Source organism: Taeniopygia guttata, chromosome 3, assembly GCF_048771995.1.
Source record: "Taeniopygia guttata chromosome 3, bTaeGut7.mat, whole genome shotgun sequence".
In the NCBI taxonomy this organism is placed as follows: Eukaryota; Metazoa; Chordata; class Aves; order Passeriformes; family Estrildidae; genus Taeniopygia; species Taeniopygia guttata.
The window spans coordinates 115,067,695-115,090,377 of NC_133027.1; the positions used below are offsets into that span (position 1 = coordinate 115,067,695).

Sequence of the window (22,683 nt, forward strand, 5' to 3'; positions counted from 1 at the left end):
GAGAATTGAAGCAAAACAATTAAAAATCACATTTTGCAGGTCTTCACTTTATTTTTACTGGAAGAAGATATTTTTCTCACACAGCTACAACAAAAATAGTTTTTATTGGGGTCCCTGCTGCTAAGCATGTAGAGAAATAGGCCTGGGCTGCCATATCCCTTTCCTGCAATTAACCCATAATAACTGATACAGAACCTAAGTCCATACACTTCAAAGCCCCACACCTACTGTCACAACTCCTGAGTCTCTGCCAGGCATCACTGCTGCTGCCACACACAAATCCCTTGTTAAGGCAACAGCTCAAAGTACTTTAATTCTGCCAACAGGACAGTGCCAGTAACTGCCTCCTCCCCTCTCCCCATTGCCTCTTCAAGCCTGTTTCAATAGCACAGCTGAGTCTTAACCACCCACTCATAAGGGCTCTCCCACTCTTTCCCATTTCCAGCACCATGCAGCACCACACTGCCTTTCCTCTAATTCTGCCACATATCCAACACTGCTTAGAGTCAAGTCAGCTACCGAAGGCAAACCAGCAGAAAAAGCAATCCAATACAAGCAATTTCCTACAAACTGTATCACCTCAAATAGAAATCCAACAAGCACTAGAACTGAAGACAAACAAACAGCAGAGCCCGGAACTGCAGGGCACAGTTCAACAGTACTGCTGAACAGTCCAGGGCTGCTGCCCTTTGTGCTGGCACTGCTGTGCCAGGTCCAGCACCAATTTATCTTGGACACCAAGTGATGCACTCTGAAACAGCCGCTCCAGCACTGCTGAGGGGGAGGCACAGACTGCTTCACTGGGCACTTGTGCCAAAAGAAAAGTTCAGCTCTGTAACTACAACCCAGTTCAGCTGGAAAATCTCTCCAGACTCCCAAAACTCACAAGTACAGTTAAGAAGCATATTCATGTAGGAACTGACTTGGTGATATGTGATAACACCGCAAAGATGGGTAGACAACTGGGCTGTAACTGGATCTGACCGTGTGTTGCCAAAGATTTGTCTCTATCTGAAAGTCCAGATTTAGGCTGGGGTAGCCAACACATTTGTTAACCTTCAGTTCAGAACAAGGTTTCCTTCCCTTCCAAATGGAGGCTGCCAGAGGATTCAGTTTGTCAGTGTTACAGGCCAGGACATGGGATGGTGGGAAAAGCTCGAGCTTGGCCCAGTCCGTCCTGCACTGGAGGAGCATTCCCCTGAGCACAGCTGCTGACTACCCTGCACCCGCTGGGAGCTGGGCCTACTGCAAACCAGAGCAGAACAACACCCATTTCAAACCATTGGTTAAGCTGTCCCAAGGACATTACAACATACACTTCAGCAACTCAGCTCCATACACGCACCTTACTCTGTCCAAAGGGCTCAAGGCTCACCCACTTACCCAAGGATTTTTAAAATCACTCACAACTCTTGTCACCACAGAAAATCATCGGCCACTGCTACAAAACAAGTCTCAACAACTAGAGAGTTGACTTTTAAACACATTTTCCTGAGACAGGAAATTATCATGTGTACATTGATGGGTGCTGGCCAGGCAAGCCCAGAGGTACAGAATTGAAAGAAGTCTGCAATGTCAGGTGTAAGGCAAGCCACACTTATCATCCCAACAAGAACAACACAAAGGAGGCTGCTTACTACTTCTTGTCACATCAAGTTCTCAAACTTGTCTAAACACAACTGGACAGTCGAACTGCTTTTCTGCAGGACTACCCTATGTTGAGACCACAGTGGTTTAATATACATCTTTCACTAAGATGAAGAAGAAAGAGGCAAATACAACTCTTCAAAGTCTGTATGTTTTAGCACAATCCTCCAACCAACAGTGTAGTCTCTATAGGTCATACTAAATGTCCTAATTTGGTGGATCCATGAAATCTTTCCTTACAGTACACAGAGTAAGTTCTGGGGAGAAAAAGCTAGGATTATAAGATGAACTGAGACAGAGAAAGATAGCAATGTGCTCCTCTTCAAAGCCCACTAAAGCTTAATCTAGTCCTAATGCACCACAGAAATAAGTCAACAAAAGCATAGACTAAAGAACAGCTCACTTTGATATTTGATTAATGACACAGTGATACGTCTGCAACTCAAAGTACTTAAAACAAGACTCTAAGAATAATATTCAGTCTTTCAAAAGCCAACTTCCAACCTCTTCTAAAGCACCAAATTGCATTTCGACAGTCTTCTCAAACAAGCAAGATTTCTCATAGCATCTGAAGGTTTTACAAGCATTTAATCACATTTGCTACCCAAATGTTCACAGCAGACAGCATGCTCATTTTTCTATTGAAAAAAATTAAGTTTAAAAGCAGAAGTCACATTTCTGAATGTTTGTACCAGCAGTATTTTATTTTGAAAGGTTTTCTGCCTTTTAAATCAGCACATAATATGTAGGCCTTCAGCAGCTATTTCTACAGTACTATCAGCTTTAGAAAATACTCCCGTTCTATGTCCTAACCCTCAAAATCCTTACTACATTTTCCAAACAATTTATTAGCAACAAGCCTGACATACAGCAGTTCAAAAGACTTCCTTTTAAGAATTTGGAACTGCATTCCCTCCCTATCCTAATGACAAGCTGAAGACTTTGCTCCCTGAAAGACAACTGCTTTGAGGGCAGCTTCAAGGCAATGTTTAAAATCTTAACAAACACAGTTCCTTAGTTGAGGATTACAAAGTATTTAAGAAACTTAATTCTCTTAAAAGCAAGATGGCTTCTTGCTTTAAGAAAGTGTTTTGATTATATCAAGAGCCTTAACCTCATTTTCTACAGCAGTTATTTTCACTATTATTTTATGTCTAAGCAATACATTAAAAGAGGCCAAGCTTCTGTCTCCATGCCTAGGAGTTCACCTACTTCAAGCAACTATTCCTCCCCTGAAATCAGGGCTATGATAATTCCCATATTAGGCAAAGGATTTACAGACTGAATATTTTATTTCCCAAAAGTTTACAGTTCCCCAGGTAGATCACACCACATGGACCAAGGCAAATGAACACCTACAAGTAAAAGCCACGACCCTTTCTTTCATGCAGAAGAGGTCAAGGAGGGGAGGGGAACAAGACAGCAAGTCTGCAGGCAGTATTATCACAGGATTGGGTTTAAAGAAACAGCTAAAATAACTGCACTTACTCTTCCACTCAGCAGCACCACCCTGCTGGAGGAGATAAGAGGTGAGAACAACTTTTCCAAGTATGCACAACATAGGGAAAGCAGTCCTAACACATCAGTACAAGCAGCTGACACACGTTCTCCAAGAAACTTCTGTTATTTTCAATCCAAGTGAAAAAAAAAAAAAAAAAAAAGCCACCTTGTTATCCTGGAGGCATTATCCAATACATTGCTCAAAAAGACATTCCAAATATTTCACTGAAACCAATAAGAACTTGTAAATTCAACATGATTATCTCTGAGGTGATGGTGGGAAAATAAATGCATTATAATTTGACACAAACTACAGACTGGAACCTGATTTTGCTGTCACTGGAACAAAAACTGCAAAGAGCAAATTAGGTTCTACACTCAAATATCAATTCACTGGAAATTGCATTCTACATTCCATGTATATAATCTGTACAACATCTTATATCAGCTCAAGCCTTCAACATTTTGGCTTTTATTCTAGTCCTTTAAGAGAAACCTGCAGTGACCTGCAGCAGCAAATCCCACCTTGCCATGCAAAAATCACCAATATACCGGGCTGGAAATGCAATCATCATTTGCTCATCAACTGCACTGAAAATAAAAGCTGAAAATACACTCAGGGAAAAAAAAAAAAAAACAAAACAAACTACATGAGACATCTCCCCTCCTAGTAAAGCATATCAGAATTTCCCTCATACAAATTATAAATAGAGGCCAAGTAACCAAGCTGTGAACAAAAAATCCTTCCCCAAAAGGCACTTTATGCAGTCTTAAGACTTTTGCCAGTCCTCTCACCTATTCCTCCATGATAGACAAGAGCAGGGCACCTCTTAAAATAAGCTGTATTTTCATAAATAATTTCTGCAAAGGCCCAAATGGACTTCTCTTTTACCTTATACTTGACTTCCTATCAGTCCTGCTTGTAAGTTCATCCAGTGGGCATCAAACAGGAATTCCAACATCCAGCTTACCTGCATTTACTCAGGGAAGTTCCTCTGGACTGCCTTGGATGCTCAGTAGTTCCATCATTGGTGACAAACATTCTACTTTAAGTTTTTCCAACCTTAAAGAGAAGCCAGCTACTAACCATAATTAAATTAGTATAGCTTTTCTTTTTTTTCCTGTTTAGTTAATTGAATGAGATACTTACATAGCTTCAAAGATCACACTTAGCACAAAGATCTACTAGTCTCACACTGAGATATAAAGCAGTCCTGTTTCTTCAAGGAGTAACATCCCTGTGGAACGCCAAAATTCTCAGTGACAGATTCCAGACAAACTGAATAGATAACTTTAGGAGGATGTTCACATGCTTACACATCCTGTAGAGATAATTATGGCCCTAGAACAGGGATGTGGGCTCCCTCCCAAACACAAAGTGGGGACAGTGAGCTCCTTGCTTTGCTGCAGAGCAAGAACACCAGTTAAACACCAACTTGGGGAGCTGAAGGAGGGAACTTCAAAAGTCCTTCCAACTTTTATACTCAAAGTGTTTCAAAAAGCTTGGCAAGCAAAGTCTTGTTTTACTGGAAATGAACACTACACAGAATATATTATTTCAGAAATAAACAGAAGCTAAAGGTCAGGCAAGTTAGTTACCAATGCTCTCAGAACTTAAGTTTCTATTAAGTATTAATTTCCTCCCAGAAATGCCTTGATTATAATTCTTATCCTAAAAGACATCACTTATTTCTTATCAGTAATTTCTTTGCAGCTAACTGAAACAGCAGACATCAATGTGAGACATGTTTTCAAATGTATCTAAAACTTGCTCATTTGCTTGTTCTGGTCTTTCAGACACACATCCCAACCCCAGAGATGTGTTCATGTAAATCAGCTCCCTGTGCAGGACCACAACCTTAAATCAGCTACAGGCTGAGATAACAATCTGTATCATATCAAGAACAACCTTCCAAAACCAAGGAAAGCTACTTCTTTATATCTTTATATATCTTTATATCTTTACTTCAGGACATCTCAGAAGTTCAGGTTGCTGAAAATGTTTTTAAAAAAGGAAACCCAGTCATAGTTCAGCAAGAGTAAAGTCTAAAGAACCATCATATATAAGTACTTCTGAAATTTTTCAGTTGTTGACCAATGGCAAGTACAGCACATCTGCCTATGCAGAAACTTAGAAAATATTTTTTTATGCCTTTTTCACCTTAGATAGTTGAGGTTAAAGACAAAACTTAAAATACTAACAACTAGTATAGTAAGTTTAAGAAGTAAATGCAGCCTTTAGCAAAAAGTTGAAAAAATGCACTCAGGCAGCTCACAGATCACACTGTAGGCACAGCATGCAGCAACTGTAGAAAAAGAAATTAACTAAAAAACAAGGCATCAATTCAGTCTGATTTTAAAGTTTAAAACTTCCCATTCAAAGACTGCCTTGAATATCAAAAATCATCCTAGGGATGGGGTTTGCTCATAATCACAACACAAGAACAAAAGCAAATTCAAACCTAACTTACATAAGGTGGTATTTGAATGAAATTTGGTAGTTTTCCTTATGAATGTCCTTGAAATTCCCATGGACTGCGATAAGATGTACAACAGTCTACTAGCAATAGGCACAAAGTTAAAAGTACTTTCATTACAGCGCTGAAGTGAAGCCTGTGATCGTGCTGGCAGTGGAGACCAACACCACTGTGGTTCACTACCCAACCAATAAGGACACAGAAATCACACCTGCATTTCCATCTGCCTATTTCATCTGGTTTGGAATTTGGGAAACTCAAAGCTGGCCACGATGTGATGTGGCCACCAGGAGATAAGTGCTCCTCTCTTACGCTGGAGCACAACCCCAGCTCTTCTTCTGTCCAGGCGAGCCAGCATGAGGTAATGTACCTTTCATTATTAGGGCAGGAAGAGAAAACAACTCCTCTATCACAGCACCTCGCTCCAGTCAGTGCTACTTTATTAGTACAGTCAGTAAGCAAACATTTATCACTGATATTTAAGCAAACCACAGAGACTGCAGTTGACACAAGGTACCTAAGTATTAGGAATCTTGTTAGACACGGCTCAAGCATTCCTGTGCATGCAACATGAACAAGAGCTGTCCGGCCTCCTAAACCAGGACAGACTGTCATGTTTAAAACAATGCTTTCACAACAATTCAAGTAAAACTGTTCTGTGCTGGAACTATTTCTCTGCTAGGTTTCCTCAATTCCACTCCCTGCTTTCAAAATAATTCCAGCTGAAAAAACAAAAAACTAGTGCTATTATTTGAGGAGGTGCTGTAACATGATTATTTGTTTTAGGGTAAGCTAGGAGGGGTAACAGCTGTTAAGCAGCACTCGGTAATGGTACAGGAGGACTTAAAGGCCTCTCCTGTTTCACTGCTGCTCTTGTAACTATTCCAAGCGACCCCTCTGCTTTATTTCACCGTACAGAAAGCCCTTCTGCAGGCAGGCACAGACCATCCACACAGACCCTATCACCTAAGTTGTTCCATGACTGAAGTTCAGAAGCAATTAAGAGTGACATGTTTCCACTGCTAATGATGACACAGCTAATTAATGGCCATTTATTACAGATGTGGTGGCACTTTCATGACCTTGAGAAAAATATGCAATAATCTAATGCTTTGAGATTATTAAATGGCACAGTGGCAAAAACACAGAAAATTGAAATCAAAGAAAACTGAGCAGTGCTAGGAGGGAGGGAGACCTGTCCTTGAGTAGCAAAGCAGCATCTTATCCTCAACTTCAATCTCTGAGCTCTTTTAAATTATTTAAATTGCAGTGCTGCCAAACACAATCAAACTTTTCCTGATGCTCAGAAGCACTGCCTTTTCTTCCCTGTAAATCAAGCCAGGTGAGTTGTCATTCTGTATCTCCCAGTTTACAAAGCAGCTAGATTTCCCTATCTCTAGCTGGCTTGCAAATCAAGCAACTGAAACCAATCGTGCCACATGGCATCTGCTAGGTTTTGTTTAATTGCGCCCAGTCCAATCGTTCTACTTCCAAATTAAGTGAGAGTTACACAACAAAGATGTTAAAATAGTTCAGTGTTCCAGCGCAGTGCTAAAAACCTCACATGATCCAGCTCGGCTTTCGAGGCAGTACAAGCCTCACAAGTCCCAGGCGCCCCTCGCCAGGCGTACGGCAGGGAGACCGCTACGAGCTCTGGCTCCGAAGCCGCTGCCGAGGACAGCCGTACTTTGGGAAGCACACTGCGCAGGCTCCAGCGCACCGATCCTCAACACCGAGCCACAGCCGCGTCCCGTCCGCGCCGGGGACAGGTTACAGCGGCAGCGGCGCTGACAGCGGAGCGCACCGGCTCCATGTGGGGCCGGGCCGGCAGGGATCGGTCACCTCCTGCCCGGGCTGCTGCTCCGCCAGCGCACGCGGCCCCGCAAAGTCGGCGCCCTCCGGCTGCCTGGCTCCGCTCTCGGCACTGTGCACGCCAGTGCCCCGCGGCCCCCGGGCCGCAGTGCCCGCTGCTCCCGGGGCCGAGGCGCACACGGCGGGGCCCGGCCGCACCGCACGGGGAATAAGGTCACCGACAGCGGCCCCCGGGCCGCCCCCGCTCCGGCCCGCGCCGCCGCCCGCGGCGGGGGAGGCCCCGGCAGCAGAGCGAGGAAAGCGGGGTGACCCCGCGGGGAGCGACCGCGGGCCGGGCGCCGGGGCGGCCGCCGCGATTTCCCCGCCGCCCCTCGGGGGCGGGCGGCCGCCCACGCCATTTTGAGGAGGGGGGAGACACGGGGGCCTTTCCCCCGGCGCCGCCAGGCCGCCCAGCCCCGCGCCCCGGGCCGAGCTCGCGAGCGCAGCCCCGCCGCCGCCCCCGGAGCCGCCGCCGGGCCGCGTTACCTGCCGGGGCGGGCCGGTGGCGGGCCGGGCCCGCGCGCCGCGCCGCGTCCCTCGCCGCCATCTTGTCCGGGTTTAAAATTAACTCCCCGTGACGTCAGAGCTCCGCCGCCAGACCTTTATCGCCCGCCGGCGGCGCGCGGGGCGGGGCCTCGCGGGAGGGGCGGGGCCGGGGCCCCCGGGGGCTGCGGCGGGAAGCGCTGAGGGGACGGGCGGCGTGAGGGGAGCGCGGGGACGGACGGACAGAGAGAGAGAGGGAGACACACAGAGACGGACAGAGAGAGGGAGGGAGAGACACACAGACACAGACAGAGAGAGACGGACACACAGACACAGAGACACACAGAGAGAGACGGACACACAGACACACACACAGAGAGACGGACACACACACACACAGACACACACGGACATGCACACAGGCCCAGCTGCCCGGCCCTCCCCGGGCTGAGGTGTGGGTGAGTGCCTCCCTCACGGCTCCCCCCGCGTGCGCTGAGGTTGAGCAGCGGGCACAGGGCGAGGAGCCCCCAGGCCATACAAAACACCTCGGGCCGCATCCTTCAGGGCCGCCTCCCTCCCTCGGCCAGGGTCGCTCACGTAGAGCTCACAACACCGTCACCCCTGTGCTGGTGTCCACCTGCAGCCTCACCCTGCTGGGTCCCGTTTCCACCTCTGCTGGGCCCTGGGGACAGCCAGGTGAGTGACCGGACCGCTCTGCGTGTCCAGCCTAACGTCAGCTCCTCACTGTAGCACTGGGGCTGGAAACACGCAGGACAGCTCTCAACCAGAACAAGCCACACAAGTTTCCACGGAACCAAACATTCCTGCTGTCTCTGGGGTTTGCAGGAGTCTCGTTCCGCTCCGTCCAAACTGACCTTGCTTCATCCTTTTAAAAGGCCAGCTGTGAAGGTGAGCTGCCCTTACTGCATGAAGTTTTTAAGTCTCTGAGGTTTCCTATTGCTAAAGGTTGTGTAAACCTTCACAGGCAAATTGGTCAGTATGACCTTGTCGCTTGTTAGAAGAACACAATGTTCAATAAATCATCCTGTGAAGTGAGCAACAGGCTTGCAAAACCCCACTTCATCGTGTCAATGCTCTCTGTAGAAACCATTTTTCTCAGTTTTTAGCTATGCTAAGATACTTACTCCTGGAGAGGCAGCTTGTGAGTGACAGCAATCTTAAAAGCAAATAGTTTGGTTCTGCCAAAATGGAGGTGGAGGAAAAGCTCAGAAGAGATTTTCAAAGTAAAAACCGACCATCACAGAAGCACCTACAACTGCTTTCCAAACTTTGCTTTCCTTTACCATCAAAGTAGCACATAAGGGGTTTCCTGACACAGGGGTTCATGACACCTCCTGCTGTGCTTATACTGGCAGCCCTTGTGTCAGAAAGTTTAATATCTACAACATGTGAAAAAGAAATTAAAATGTCTAAAAGAAGCTGTAATCACAGCAAGTGAGAACTGCAGAAGGATACAGCAATCAAACTATTATCATATATTCAATTCTAGTTATGACGCTTGGATTAATAAAATATGCAGTTCTGTAAGAGAACTTTATTATTGTGGATTTACGTCAGCATAAATGGAAGCAGGATTCAACCCCTTTGTACAAAAGTGTTCATATGAATGCTAGGAAAAAACCCAAAAATGCCATTGGCCTTTTGTGGTTTAATATCCTCTATTAATTTGCTGAAAATGAGCACACCATTGCTTGTCCTTCTAACCTCACACCAAGTGAAAGAAAACCTTTCTTTCCATCGGAAGGAAGGCAGAGCACACTGTTCACAGAGGTATTGCAGATACCTCAGGCAATCAGGTGAAGGGAAATAACTTGAAGTAAAACACATTGAAAGCTAGAAACACTGTTAGCTGGCAATTTAAGCTTCAGCAGCTCAATATGCAAATGGAAAAAAAAAACGGGGAAAAACACCACAATACTAAAGAAGTTTCCTAATTCTGCTGTTAATAATCAGCCTTGCTCCTGGTGAAGTCTGGAACAGTTTACGCAGAGAAGAGTTTGAAGTAGTGTGTGTTCAGACAGATAGATTTCTGCTTCATGCAACAGGATTTGCTGCTGCTGTAACGTGAGAGCAGAAGTCAAGAACTTGGAGGTCAGAAAGCTCAGCCTTAATTCTGTGACCTTATATTTGCAGGAAGGAAGGAGAGGTTTTCTGAGCTGAGGATTTTGCTATCAACATGTCTTCTCCTGGTTGCAAAGGTCCCCATTTCCACTGCACTCCCAGCTACATTCCTCTGAGCCAGGCTAGAAAAGGAGTTAGGACTGAAGTTAGCAGTTAGGACTGCTTGGGCTGGCTGTGGATTTGGCCTGGAAGGAGCTTGGGAACAACTGTGCAAACCACAGGCAGGCTGTGGTGGGAAGGGATTGCTGGAGCAGAAGGACACCTGACCCACGAGTGCTGGCTGGGCCAGTAGTCATATCAGCCACCAGAGTCACAGTTTGTACTACAGGCAGCATCTTCTCCTGGGCTTGGCCATGCTGCTCTGAAAACTCTGCTGTCCCAAACCCACTTTGGGCCAGCCACCAAACACCACCAGTGTCACCCATGCAGAGAGACAAAGGCTGCTTGGCCACGCTGCTTGGAGCGCTGTCCTGCCCTGCGGCTGGAAGGAAACAGAGCCACCACAATGTCTCCTGGCCTTCAGATATCACAGCATGGCAGGGAACTGGCCAGCTCCAGACCCATGCAGGCAGAGGCACCCACTGCACACTAGGAAAGGCTGAATCAGACTTGGGTCCTTTATGCCTTTCCGTATAAAGTAATATGCATGATGACAAATCTTTAAGCCAAACACCTACCTGAAGCATGCTGAGCACCACTGCTGGGCTGGGGAACAAAGCCGTGTCCCACCTTGGAGGGCTGAGGGTCCTGGGATGAGCTGGAGACGTCTCCATTGGTGCTTCTGCGCTTACCAACCTCTCTCCTCATCTGCTTCAGGCTGTCGAGTCCAAACTAGTGGCCAGGTGATTCCCACTCCTCCTTCCAGACTGTGCAGTGCTGCAGGCAGTCAGGAGCTGAGGGCAGACAGCTGTGAGATACAGGTGGCTCTGCTGAAAACCACCCTGTCCACAGCAGTAAGGCACCTCCAGCCCTCTGGCTGCCGCTGCTAGGACCGCCCAGGGCTTCCCAAGGAATAAAACTGGGGAGGCAAGGAGAGCTCAGCTCTGCAGTGGTGAACCAGCGCCGGCACTGGGAACAGCCAGGGCAGGCAGTGGCCAGCTGCCCTCCCACCAGACCCCACCAAGGGGGCTGTGTCACTCAGGCAAGCCTGAGATGTCCTAACAGACTCCCACTGGGAATTCCGTCTGGCTCTCGGGCTTGCTCCCGGAGGCAAACACGTGCCCTCCCAGAGTTTGGAAATGCCCTACAAGGCACCTCGTCTTGCTTTTCTCTGAAAAACACCCAGGCTGCCGTACCACAGCGCTACTACTTATGGACTTCATCTACTCACAGCCTCCCAACTCTTCCAGCTGGAGCGCTCCTCCCTCTGCACCGTGCCAGCGGGCGCTGGAGGATGCGCTGCTCCCCGAGCCCCTGCCCACTCTGCAGCTGGATCCTCCCTTTGGCTCCTTCTCTGCGCCCGTTCCTGTGCCCTGCCCACATGCAGGAGCACGCTGCTCGGTCCTGCCCAGGCTGGCTGGGGTTTGCCTCACTACCTCGGCAAACATCTCAGCCCAGTAAACAGGCAATCTTGGTTTCCTATGCTTTTTTTTTTTTTTCTGGTGCTCGCCGTTTCCCAAGGGCATCTCTCTCAGATTCGGGGCTGCCTTCATTTGTCACACATGTGATCTAAAAGTTGTTGTGCGTCATTAGAGAGTGCTCAGCACAGCCCCGGACTTGTAGCTACCTGTGTCTGTTGGCATAACCTGGGGCTCACCCAAGCAAAGCCAAGGTGAGACACAGCATGAATCCAAGCCTGGTTCTTCTGCAGAGAACTGCAAGAAAGCAGAGGCATTTGGGAGCAGAAAACAAATCGGGGAGGAGGGGAAAAAAAAGCATTTTACTTAATCTCCTCAATCTGAAGCTGTCCCACAGGTTGAGAAGAGATGCCTTTTTAGCTGGCTGCAGAACACATGAGAGAGAAAGCAGCCCCTCCCATAGCACTAATTTATAGCAAGCTGAGTAGGAAACGTCTCATTCTTCCCTGATGCTGACCCAGGAGCTGCTCCTCTGGGGAGGAAGGTGGAAATAACATTGAATTTTAGCTGTGAGAGCAGCTCAGAGCAAGTTGCTAGGCACCAGCTGCAAAAATTGCCTTCAGGTACTTTCGCAGGAGAGGTTGGGCCGGTTGATTGGGCTCTCCCAGTGCTGCCACAGTGCCAAATACCTTTGAAACAGGGCATAATCCGTTCTCAGCCTGAAGGAGCTATTGCACAATCTTCCCAGGATTAAGGGTTTAAATCGAGGGACTGTGTCACAGCGGGGGAAAGGGCAGTGGGCAGGCTCTGGAGCCATGCTGGCCTGTGTGGCTCTCTGGGGTGGTGGGACGCGGCCTGTCCAGGGAAGTGACAGTCTTGCAGGGGCACATGAAAGCCATCTCCCTTGTCCTGCCCTGTCTACTTCTTACCAGGGTGACTGAAGTCTTCAAAGGATTAAATGGCTACATGGTTTTCTTCTGCTCCTGGAAGCAAAGCTCCATAGCCGGCTGAATCTTTCATTGCAAGCATTTGCTCAAGCGGAGTCCTGTCATTTCAGTCTGTATAAACACAGGGAGATTTCCATCTCGCTCTTATGCAACAGCACAAGACAAGGCTGGTTTTAAAGTCTGGTTAGATCTGACTCCTGTGAAGGCTGCAGTGCTGCTTGGAGTGCCCAGGGCTGCCCCACTGCAGAGATGCCCCTGCCTACAGACAGCATGCTGCTTCCAGCCTCACCTGGAGGCCAGCTCTGCTTACCCACCTGCTGCCTGCCCTGCACCTCTAAAAATGAGAAGCACCTCTCAGGTTTGGATCCCCTTGGTGTCATTCCCCAATGACCTTTTAGTCAATCAAGGACAGCACAGAGAAAGAGATTTCCCACACCCCCGGACTCTATTTTCCAAACTTCTCATCCTAGAAAAAGAAGCATTGCTCCAGCTGTCACTGTGACACCCATCAAATGTCTTGCAGAGACAATCACACCAGCCCCTGAAGTCACACAGCCTCCTTCCAAGGAGCTGTGTCTGTTTTTCTGGTACAAACAGCAAGGCTCAAGGAAGGAGGAGTCCCCATATGTTCAGTGACTGTGCTTCAGCCTGTACTACCAGTGCCTTGTCTGCATGGTGCAGAATGCAAAAATCAGGCTACCAGGGACAATTTGGGATGGAAAGTATTCCACCATCACAGAGACCTCAGTGGCAGTTCAGAGTCTCATCAGGAAAATTGCTGTGTAGACATTTCATCCTTCAGTGTAGTAAAATCAGACTAATTTAGCTCAGAGTGCTGCAGGTATTTACCAGCAAACACTCCTATCAGCACTGGCTGTGGGTTCTAGAAGAGGATATTTGTCCTTGCAGCGTAACTGATGTCTCGTATCACAAGCCAGCTCCTCCCATATGGGGCAAAGCATTACCATGTTATCCTGATTTGAGGGAAGCCGTGCAGCTTTACCCCTGGGGAGGGTGTTTGGAACTGAGGGCTGTGCAGGCAAACCTGGCTCCTGGTTGCATGTGGGGTTAGGAATGACTCCCCTGGCATACAAAGGGTGCTAATTACACAGCAGAGTTTATGTGCATCCTTTGCAGCTACATGACTGGCTTGCTGGGTGAGACTTACAGGTCCTCACGAGGAAGTAGGTGGTTTATTCCCAGGGTTTCACATGGTTGTTTTCCAGGCAAGTCCAGACTGGCTGCATAGAGATGAGTTGTGCTTAAGAGAGTCCTGCTGAATTCCCACAGCAGAATGTGACCTGCAGCTCTCATTGTCCTTTTCTGGAAGGCAAATCCCTCCAGCACAGGGATGAGGCTCTCTCAGGACAGGATGGGTTTGGATGTAATTAAGCCACATGGTCACAGCCCACTGTACCCAGCTCAGGAAAAGTTTTGGACTAGCACAGGCTGCCTTGCCAAGGACTTGGGTACCTCAAAGACAGGATAGCTGCCAGCTGGAGCTGGGCTAAGACCCAGTGATGGCAGCACCCAGGAAAGCCCGCTGAGGTGGGAACCTGAGCTTCCCCCAGCAACACCCTGGGCTTATGAGAGGGTACCTGGGCAGCAGCACCCTTCAGGGCTGGGATCACTCCTGCGCTCCCAGCCAGGCCTGGATGTAGGTTGTGATCCTTCACACACCGATGAAACTGTCTGGATCTAGTCTCAGGTATTGAAGCAAAGTCTGGGTCTGAGTCTAGACATGAAGGGCAAGATCAGTTCTGTGGTCTGTGTTTGTAGGTTCAATCTGGCCCCTGGGCCAAGGTAAGGACACAGAGTAGCATGTGCCATTTAATCTGGCTGGATTAATGTGTGAATTTAATTCTATCTCATCTATTCTAAATAAAATCTAGAACATGCTGTTGAAAAATTGCATTTAATCTTCCTCCAAGACTTTATGCATACATTTGAGCAAGAAACTTGCAGCACAGGGCAATTGCAATGGAATGAGAAACCAAATTTTAGCAAAACCCAGAGGGTGGGGCTGAGATTAACATCCTGTCATTTTTGGATTTGTGAATCTGATTCAGAGGCTGTCCTGCCCCCTCTCCTCCAGGAAGACTGTAAAATTGATTTAGGTGCTGTCCTGTAGGATCATTCCATGGCAGCTCTCTGTACCCTGTCAGCCACAAAAAGCACAACATTGCACTGGCTATGATCACATTTAGGCAGTTTGACAAAAAAGGCTCCAGGGACTCATCACAAGGAAAAACATGAAATTGTTTGGAAATATTAATCAGGGGGTATCACCAGTTTTGTTCTTCTCAAGTAATGCTAACTTGCAAGAAATAGAGAAACAATGAGAGGAGGAAAAGGGGACAGCAAGCCTGGCTGTAGCAGAGGGCTGGAAACCAAAAGGCAAATTCATTTGAGATCCAGGGATTAAGATCCAATCATTTGACCTCAGATTAAAAAGTGGATAAGCACAACAAAGAATGGCTTTAAACATTTAGGAAAGTGTAAAGGAAAATCAGGTGGCATTAAATAACAAAACAGCTGCATTAAGCCAAAATGCCTCCCTGATCACAGGCAGCAAATCCAAGTAAGAGATACCTCAAGCTTTCTCAGTGCCATCCAGCCATCCCCCAGCATTCCTATTTCACTGCCACCCTCCGAGTTAAATCAAAAAGAACTCGTTCTGCTCCACACCAGTTTGTTGCTTGCATTGAGCTGCTCTCCCTCAGGGGAGCACAGCCACCTGCCAAAACCCCTTATTAGGAAGAAATTACCCAGCAGAAGTAGGCTAGCTAGCTGTAAATGCATGCTGGAGGACTGGAATCCCAGGACAGTGATGCTCAGGCTCTGAGTGCAGTGTGGCTGCTTCCCAGCTTTGCTTTGTGAGCTTCCCCCACAAAAAGCGTGGTTTCTTTTCCTGGACCTGGCCTGTATCTCCTAGGGAAAATCATTCCAGCTCCGTTGAATGACTGCTCACTTGCAGGCAACACAGGGCAGCAGTAGCCATTCCCACAGGTTCCCTGATGTCCTCCAAGTGTCCAGTTTGGCTACTTTCTTCTGCAGCACCTTTGAAATCATTAACACAGTGCTGTTAAATGGGTGTCCCAGGTGGGCAGCACAACCTGGCACTGTGGCACTGGCCAAACCCCTGTGTGCTGGTTGGCAGCTCATGGCAGGGCATGGCTCTTCCCCAGCCTTGGCTCCACTGCAGCTTTAGGAAATGCAGAGAGCAGTCATGGGCAGTGCTGGATGGGTGCTGGGTGTTCCCCTTGCCCAAATTCACAGGAGAACCACTGTGACAGGCACAGTTCCCTGCTCGCACACTTCCAGCCACAGCATCCCACAGACGAACACTAGCCACCTCCCCACTGCCACCATCCTACAAACAGGCTGTGTCCTTGCAAGTGCCTGTGCCACTGAAAAGCCCCTTGCAATGAGGAACCCCAAGGCTGGGAAGGGTCTGAGCATGGGACTGCCCAGAAGTCTGTTACTGCTTTTCCTTCTCCTTCTTGTCCATGGACAGTGATCCTGTTTTTCCAGCAGCCCCACTGCCAGCTGCAGGGGCCTGGCAGGCTCAGTGACCCTGAGTGATTATTTAATAGCGGATTGTATAACAGAGCAGGGCAGACATTACATTTCTGTCTCTGACCTCAGCCCTGGGACATCTCCCACCCATAAAACTTCCAGTCTAATCTTTCAGACCTCAGAGGAGCAGCCTTAGGCATGTGACACCATCCTTCAGAGAGGAGTGACCAGTGGGGACCAGGAAGCTCTGGGCAGCAATGGGGTGCCCAGCACATCTCAGTCCCACAGAACGAAAAAGAGAAGGGAGCCTAATGCTCCACAAAGGCTCAGATTTGGAGCCCAGACCCCACTGAGGCGCCCAAGATCACCCTGCAAACTCCCTCTGCTCCCTGCTATCCATCTAAATGAAGCACTGCATTTGCCTCTCCATTCACAGTGAGCTGTTTCAGCAAGGTGAAGATGGATGAGCTGGCCTTGAGCAGGGCAAGCCAGCTCCACCAGCTCCCCTGGGTTCCAGCCACACAGCCTCTGGAATCTGGGAGCAGCTGAACCCCTTGGACCTACTCCAGTAGGGGTGGGCAGTGCCCAGGTGCCAGTGGAGAGGTGCCTGCTGCTCTGAATAGTCCAGAACTCAGGACATGCCAGCCTGGTGCTGGTGATATCCCCAAACTCTGCTGCTCTTCCACGGGGCTCAGGAGACAGCTCAAGGCAGTAGCCTGTAGCCCTCAGTGGTCAGGAGGATGCTGTGGTGTTGCAAAGAGACAGGCACAGGTAGGCCTTGCTTATCAGTGCTGGGCATGTGCCAAGTGGCTCAGACCCATGTCATCCAGAAATCCATCAAAACCAGCTTCTCCTGAAGCCTTACTGGAGCAGACACAACAAGGAGCTTGTTTCTGAGCTTGATGTCAGCACGTTCTAGCTGGAAGCATTCCCTTTCAGCAGGACTTGGGGGGTGTGAACAGCCCCTCCAGGATGAGCATGGATCTGCTGGAAGCTGGAGAGGACTAGCAGGGCCACCAGGCTGGTTGAGGTCTGGGAATATTGCCTGCAGGGAGGGCTGGAAGCAGCAGGCTTGGTTAGTTGGGAAGGAGAGGAGGTTGGGGTGATTTAGCAGAAGCCTACAGTGACTTGGCAGCTAGAAGGGAGGATGAGGCTGGAGCCTTTCCAGGAGGTAAGCAGCCTGCCTGGTTCAGGGTGTTAGGAAAAGCTCCTTCCCTGGAAGGGTGGTGCAGCCCTGGGACATGGACCCAGAGTGGAGGAGTTTCCATCCTTTCAAATTTTCCAGCCTTAGCTGCTCTGACCCAGCTTTGGCAACAATCCTGCTCCAAAGGCTGGCTGAATCTGAGACTGCCACAGGCCCCTTCTCACCAGCACTTTCTTTGAGAGGCAATCCTACACCAAACTGAGCCAAAACCAGCCTCCTACCTTGAGACATTTGTGCCAACTTCAATCAGACACTGCTCCTGTACAACTCAACAAATGTACCTGTTCAGGGGTGCAACAGTGCAGAGAGGATTTCACAGCAGCCTGAGCTTTTAGAAGCACACAGTTTACCAACAGCCACAGCAAAAATAAGTCCAAAGGGCAAGATCATAAAATCCAATATTTAAAATCCATGACTCGTTCCACAGCTGGGCTGGGGAGACAGCTCTGCAATGTGGGTCTAACCATTAACCAGGGGGCTAGAGAGGTATGATGCTCTCTGAAAAACAGGGCGCTGTGCCTGAGGCCTGTGAGTGCCAGCACTGGGAGAGTGTGTGCAGCAAGGCACGGATTGCTCCTGCAGAGCCCACACTGACTCTGGAAACTGCTACCATGTCTGACCCCTCTGCACCCTTCAGCAGGAACCAACTCTCAGAGCTCACCTGAAACCGTGTCTGACCAACTCCCTGGCAGGGAAGAAAAGAATAAGAAGGCACATTAATGTATTTTTAATAGGTTACAGAAACAGGTTAAAAGGTGACACAAGATGCCAGTGCTTCCATGGAGAGGTGAGCCAGGCCTTTCATGCAGAAAACACTTTGGCCTTCTCAAAGGGAAATTGTCCTCCCCTTGGATGAGACAAATCTCAGCTGGAAGCAGCAGCTTCCATTTGCTAGGAGTATTTTTATTTTTCAAAGCTAGTTCTATTTCATTTACAGGCAATGGAGAAGTGTATGGGAGCAGGTCTGTGGATCTTTAAAGCCTCCTGTGCCTGCCTGGTGCCTGCAGTGCTGCTGCTGGCAGGGACAGCCCTGCCTGGCCCTCACCCCCTGGAGTGATGCAAGAGGAGCCTTTGCACTTTGCCTTAGTAGGAAAGCAGAGCTGGCAGCAAAGGTGCCCGGGAGGCAGCGCAGGAGGCGGGCTGACGGGCTGAAGGACCACAGCTCGCTGCCCTAAGGCAGGGTGGGTGACAGCCCTGGGCAAAGGGCTTGCCCAGGGAGTGTGCCCGGGGGCAAGTGCTCCCTTATCACCCACTCGCGGGGCTGTGTTTACCAGGCTGCTCCTCCAGCTGCCTGCCAGCCACAGTTTCTACCCTGCTCAAAGGGCAGGGGCTCACAGTGGCTTCTGCCATCTGATCACAGGGATCCAGCAGTGCCCAAGGACAGCCGGCCACGCTGTGTGCTCCCCACGTCACAAGGATCAGGGGTGTCCTGGCACGGAACAGGACGAGACCCCAGCCCCTGGGTCTCTCCCAGGCCAGCAGGACAAGTGCCTGACACAGCTGTGGGAGTGGGAATGCCAGCTGCTGCCCTGTGGTTCAGGCTACTCCTGTGCCCAGCAAGGCAGCAGGGATGGCACAGAGAACAGCCTGGAGTCTGGAGACAGAGGGCTGCCAAAAACGCCAAACTAAGGCTGCTTCTTCTCCCCACAAGTGTTACAAAATCCATGTCTGAGTTTAAACATTGAAGAGACTGTGACCTCTGGCTCTAGGAACCAGACCCTTGGAAACATGTGCCCCAGCCTGAAAGAAAGGAGCATAAACAAAAGGAGAACCCAAAAGGAGAAAATCCAGAAGGAAAGCATGGCAGGAACAAGCCCAGCTGAAGCCAAGAGGGGAGGGCAAAGGAACATCTTTCCAACAGGCACAACTATGCAGCTGCTCTATGACTGTTGCAACATTCCTGTTCTGAAATGCCACCATTAGCCAACTTTTCTTACATGTAATGAGGACAGAAAACAAAAAGAAGGTGGAAAATTCCCAAAATAACCAGCATGGTTAATGTGGTATCAAAACAACTGTTTTGTTCTGGGTAGAAGTGGACTGTCTCCAAGTTTGAAGCTGCCCCCACCCTCTCCCAGGAGTGAAGATAACATTAGGGAGTCCAGAGAACAGCCAGAGCTTGACAGCACATGGCTGGCAGGATCAAGACTTTGCCCAGCTCCTGCTTTGGCCCAAGGCAGCCTCTACCAGTGTTAGGGCTTCTCCTTCACCTATGTCTTCCTTCTGCAGCTCATTATTATGGGAATATGTGCCCACAGCCTCTCCCTCCCACCCCAGTCTCCCTTTTCAATCTCCCACTCGTTTTGCCAATGTGTCAGTGGCAGTAAAGTCCCCAAAGGCCCCCCACACACCCTATGGTCTCAGCATCCTTCCAACCCAGCTCTCACCTCCTGCTTTGTGTGTGGTGAGAGGGGGTGTCTGTACCTTGTGACCATCTGAAAACAGGCTCCTCCTTGAAAAAAGCCACCAGAGAGCTGTCAGGTAGGCCGGGCTTGCTGCTCCCTGAGCCCCGACAGAGCCTGCAGAGCATGGCTCAGGAGTGGCACCATGCAGCAGCCAGGCAGGAGCCAGGCAGACAGACACAGCCCCACCTCTGCCAAGCAGAGCCCAAAGGAAAATCAGGAGGAAAGGGACTGGGACCCAGTCCCACCCTCTCCCAGAAAAACCTGCAGGCTCCCTGCATCTCTTTTGTGAGCCCTTTGAGGCAGATGTCTCACCCCACAGGGGACCCTATGAGCTCCACCTATGCTGCTGGGGCAGGCCCTTTTTCATGCCTTTCACTGCCTCATTGCATTTATTTAGTTACTACTCCTCAGGTACAACATCTTTGGTTGTTGGATCCTTTTCCATTCTGTCACCAGTGGAAGCAATCACACTTGTCTTGCAAGATCTGTTCCTGCTAAGCCAGGCTGCCATTTATCCATTATTATTGAAGTATCAAAGGCATTTGCACATGTTCAGAAGCACACCAGCTCCCTCAAGGAGGAGGGATGAAATATCACCTCTTGCCTGATAAACTGCTTACACAAGTGGAACCAAACCCGGGTTTCTGGATTATCCAGTGGGGCTCTTTTGCAATGCTGCTCTTAGGAACAGAGTTGTGGAGATGTCTTAGAGCACACCCCAAAGCTGGTAAGATTGCAGAAGAGATTCAGACATTGAGTTTTCCACCTTGAATGCCTCTTGGTCACCCAGAGGAGATTCCAAAGTCAAGGATGGGTTTCTGCAGAAACAATCTCCAAAGCACAGCTGTGTTCAGCCACATATGTGCTTGCTGCCCTTGGCTGTGCCCTACAGTCTCTCTCCTCACTCACAGATAGCTCAGCAAATTCTGGTGTGGCCATTCTGGTGAATGAGAGTCCAAACTCAAGCACCTGGGAGTCTTTCTGCATGTCTTGGCAGGTCCTTGAGGGTGATCCAGTGCAGATGCTGCAGGACAGCATCCCATGACCTCAAACAGCTCCTCGAGCACGTGTCAGATCTGCTTCAGACAGTTTGTCTAAGATTTCACTGTCCCGGTTCAGCAGAGGCCAGCACAGCAGACCCTGGTGCTGAACTCGGAGCCAAGGGATGTGGATTTCTCGTTGCCACCTGCTGTCCCCTGTCAGCAGGGCAGGCCCTGCCCTACTCCTGCCAGCTCTGCCCCAGAGCCTGGAGCCAGGGGAGGAATCAGCAGCACCCACCGACCCTGCTCCCCAGCCCCCCGTCCCTCTGAAGCACTGCACAGACCCAAAGCCTGGACAAGAACAGAAGCACAAAAGCAGTGGTCTCTGTGTCCTGATTCTCCTGGTTACAAGGACACTCCATAACTACAGTTGCGCCTGATTTTCCCTCTGGAGGACACAGCCCTGGGGAACAGTGGCCCACCTTTGCTGTTAGCCAGGACAGGCCCACAGGGGAGTTTCCTCCCTCCTAACTCAGCCCATCACAGGGAGGGAGGGAAGGCCACAGCTGCAGACATGGAAGAAATAATAAGAACGACATCATCTATTCCTGCTAATTGGAGATAGTAAGTTTCCTGCTTCAGTTGACAGAAAAGTAAGTTGGGTGGATGCCAGGATGCATTTCAGATGATCAGGTATCTGGTGCAGAGATGCAAATCAGGTAAAATGCTGCAGAAACCTGACAACAGCAGAGCTGCAGGTGCCTGGTCCTGAAGGACCTGCCCTTTCCTCCACGGCAGCCTTCTGTACTTCAGATAAACAGGGCAACCCAGGATTTTATCACCTGGGCTGTGCCTGGCATAAAGGGAATTTGTGACTACACATCATCTAGACCATTTTTTCATTCTTTTTGAAATATTGTATCATTTATTTCTAGGCAGAACTATAGGCCATGAAAGGAACCAGGAGAGGGAGGAGAGGCAGAAGTCTGTTGTGAAAGGTCTGCAGAGATGTAGTTGATAAATGTCTTTGTGGCAATAGCTGCCTTATACTTCACTGAGCTGACCTCCTCACTCTCACCAGATTCCTGGCAGAAACTGGCACCCTCTGGCCTTACAAAGCCCTGCAGGCAAACTCCAGGCACCAGGTAGGTTATTCAGTGTCACCTCCACACAATGCACAACCAGTCCAGTGACATTCCCCAGCAAAGTCTGGACTTGTGGGAGGACAAGGACAGGCAGTTGGCTGTGTACCTGTGAGGACCAATGCAATCTCCAAGGTAGGGCAAGCTGCATGGGCATATTGCAGGGGCAAGCTGCTCAATTTCATTAGGAAACCAGGAGGAACTGGCAAGAAAAAATGGAACTCAAAGATCCTGGGCTTCATGTATTCATCACACGCAAGCCAGGTACCAAGAGCTACCTTGTACCGAGCCCAAAGCTATCTAAACTGCATAAATAAAATCCATTTTGCCACAATCAATCTACCAGACACCTGTGTGTAAACTCAACCAGCCTGTCTCTGAAAGCTTTTCTGCTTTACAGGCCAGCAGCACAGACACTGGCGTCTGTTCTGTGCTGCTGCCACAACCAAGAGTCAAAGGTGTGCTCATGTTCCTCCTGCTCCTTTGCTCAGCTCTGTTCACAGAGCAGATAGAAACAGGATCTCCCAGGTGAACACAGCTCAGCTTCTCCACCCACCCCTTCCATATCTCAGCAGGGAAACTTGGCCTGGGCTTGGAAAGGACACAAAGCAAAATGCAGTTGTTATCAGCCTGGCCTCTGTGCTGCACAGCCCTGGGCACAAGGCTGATTCAGGGTTATCGGCAGGGTGTTTGGCTAAAGGTAAACAGGCTCCTCAGCAAGCTGCAGAACAAGTGTGGACAAGTGTCTGAGCTCCCAGTGAAACCTGGAGCACTGGGAAATTTGATTTTAGGGCCCTTTTGCCCTAAAAAGTAAGGGCAAACTCCCCCCTCCTTGGCTCAGGAGCCAGCGTCACAGCTGGCAGGCCTAA

General features: G+C 49.2%; 1 protein-coding gene across 6 annotated transcripts in view; it reads right to left on the reverse strand.

The window, feature by feature from the left end:
* ATL2 (atlastin GTPase 2) overlaps nt 1-11,418 on the reverse strand; it is a 40,357-nt gene extending 28,939 nt beyond the window's left edge. For all 6 annotated transcript variants that reach the window (XR_003959652.4, XM_004176151.6, XM_032747491.3 and 3 more), the window contains exon 1: nt 10,778-11,418. Coding sequence is in view for 5 of the 6 variants with exons in the window: in XM_004176151.6 (XP_004176199.2) it covers nt 10,778-10,907 (130 nt within the window). In the remaining variant the exon portion in view is untranslated. The remainder of the gene's footprint in view (nt 1-10,777) is intronic.
* Between the last annotated feature and the right edge of the window lie 11,265 nt (nt 11,419-22,683).